General features: G+C 47.4%; 1 protein-coding gene across 1 annotated transcript in view; it reads right to left on the reverse strand.

The window, feature by feature from the left end:
- TTC21A (tetratricopeptide repeat domain 21A) overlaps positions 1–2,622 on the reverse strand; it is a gene marked incomplete at its 3' end in the record, with an annotated part of 34,776 nt that overhangs the window by 24,323 nt on the left and 7,831 nt on the right. The window contains 1 exon segment of the mRNA XM_010835569.1: positions 423–580. Within this exon segment, the coding sequence (XP_010833871.1) occupies positions 423–580 (158 nt within the window).

Below are 2,622 nucleotides of genomic sequence, written 5' to 3' on the forward strand. Positions count from 1 at the left end.
AATTGATGCTTTTGAACTGTGGTGTTGGAGAAGACTCTTGAGAGTCCCTTGGACTGCAAGGAGATCCAACCAGTCCATCCTAAAGGAGATCAGTCCTGGGTGTTCATTGGAAGGACTGATGCTGAAGCTGAAACTCCAATACTTTGGCCACCTGATCCAAGACAGAGCTGACTCATTGGAAAAGACCCTGATGCTGGGAAAGATTGAAGGTGGGAGGAGAAGGGGATGACTGAGGATGAGACGGTTGGAAGGCATCACCGATTCAATGGACATGGGTTTGGGTGGATTCCAGGAGTTGATGATGGACAGGGAGGCCTGGCGTGCTATGGTTCATGGGGTTGCAAAGAGTCAGACACGACTGAGCAACTGAACTGAACTGAACTGGCAAAGGAAGGAAGCATCAAGTCAGCCCCGCTCCTCACCTGTGTCCCATTTCTACCGTCTGCTCCCAGTCCTGCCGAGCCAGGAACAGCTGCATCTTTAGGACCAAGGCAGGCAGGAAGCTCCCGCAGGTGACGGTGATCTGGTTCACCACCTCAAGGGCCCCCGAGTAGTTCTGCAGTATCATGAAGTACATCACCTGTTGAAGGCCAAACAGAAGAGCCCTCATCAGTGCCCACCAAAAATGAGCAGTGGGTGTCAGTGTCCCCACCAAGACAGCAGCAGAGCCTGACAAGTGGGCAGAAGCCATCATTCAGAGTAACAAATAGGGTCCACAGCAGTCTTGGGGTTTTCTGACAGGCAAGGCAGGGGAATGGAATTCCAGCTGAGTTATTTCAAATCCTAAAAGATGATGCTGTTAAAGTGCTGCACTCAATATGCCAGCAAATTTGGAAAACTCAGCAGTGGCCATACGACTTGAAATGGTCAGTTTTCATTTCAATTCCAAAGAAGAGCAATGCCAAAGAATGTTCAAACTACTGCACAATTGCACTCATTTCACATGCTACCAAAGTAATGCTCAAAATCCTCCAAACTAGGTTTCAATAGTATGGGAACCGAGAACTTCCAGTTGGACAAGCTGGATTTAGAAAAGGCAGAGGAACCAGAGATCAAATTGTCAACATCCACTGGGTTGTAGAAAAAGCTAGAGAATTCCAGAAAAATATCTACTTCTGCTTCATTGACTACGCTAAAGCCTTTGACTATGTGGATCACAACAAATTATGGACAATTCTTCAAGAGATGGGAATACCAGACCACCTTACCTTCCTCCTGTGAAACCTGTATGCAGGTCAAGAAGCAACAAATTGGGAAAGGAGTACGTCAAGGCTGTATATTGTCACCCTGCTTGTTTAACTTATAGGCAGAGTACATCATGTGAAATGTCGGGCTGGATGAAGCACAAGCTGGAATCAAGATTGCCAGAAATATCAATTGGGAGAAATATCAATAACCTCAGATATGCAGATGGCACCACCCTTATGGCAGAAAGCAAAGAGGAATTAAAGAGCCTCTTGATGAAGGTGAAAGAGGAGAGTGAAAAAGCTGGCTTAAAACTCAACATTCAAAAAACCAAGATCATGGCATCTGGTCCCATCACTTCATGCCAAATAGATGGGGAAACAATGGAAACAGTGACAGACTTAATTTTCTTGGGCTCCAGAAGATGGTGACTGCAGCCACAAAATGAAAAGACGCTTGTTTCTTGGAAGAAAAGCTATGACAAATCTAGACAGCATATTATAAACCAGAGACATTACTTTGCCAACAAAGGTCCATCTAGTCAAAGGTATGGTTTTTCCAGTAGTCACGTGTGGATGTGAGAGTTGGGCCATAAAGAAGGCTGAGTGCCAAAGAACTGATGCTTTCAAACTGTGGTGTTGGGTAAGACTTTGAGAGTCCCTTGGACTGCAAGGAGATCAAGCCAGTCAATCCTAAAGGAAATCAATTCTGAATATTCATTGGAAGGACTGATGCTGAAGCTGAAGCTCCAATACTTTGGCCACCTGATGCAAATGAGCTGACTCATTTCCCGGATGCTGGGAAAGATTGAAGGCAGGAGGAGAAGGGGACAACAGAGGATGAGATGGCTGGATGGAATCACCAATTCGATGGACATGAGTTTGAGCAAGCTCTGGGAGATGGTGAAGGACAGGGAAGCCTGGCGTGCTGCAGTCCATGGGGTCGCAAGGAGCTGGACACAACTGAGGGACTGAACAAGAAGGCAGGGACTACAGGAGATAGCTGAGATAGCTGAGCCCCTGCAGGCCTGGGACAGAGCAAAGTCATGGGACGGCGCCCCCTAGTGGAGAGATTCGGCACTTCCAATTTCTACATCAGTTCAGTTTAGTTCAGTTGCTCAGTCGTGTCCGACTCTTTGCGACCCTATGAATCGCAGCAGGCCAGGCCTCCCTGTCCATCACCAACTCCCGGAGTTCACTCAGACTCATGTCCATCGAGTCAGTGATGCCATCCAGCCATCTCATCCTCTGTCGTCCCCTTCTCCTCTTGCCCCCAATCCCTCCCAGCATCAGAGTCTTTTCCAATGAGTCAACTCTTCACATGAGGTCGCCAAAGTACTGGAGTTTCAGCTTTAGCATCATTCCTTCCAAAGAAATCCCAGGGCTGATCTCCTTTAGAATGGACTGGTTGGATCTCTTTGCAGTCCAAGGGACTCTC

This window comes from Bison bison, unplaced genomic scaffold (assembly GCF_000754665.1).
Source record: "Bison bison bison isolate TAMUID 2011002044 unplaced genomic scaffold, Bison_UMD1.0 scf7180017864043, whole genome shotgun sequence".
NCBI classification, from domain to species: domain Eukaryota; kingdom Metazoa; phylum Chordata; class Mammalia; order Artiodactyla; family Bovidae; genus Bison; species Bison bison.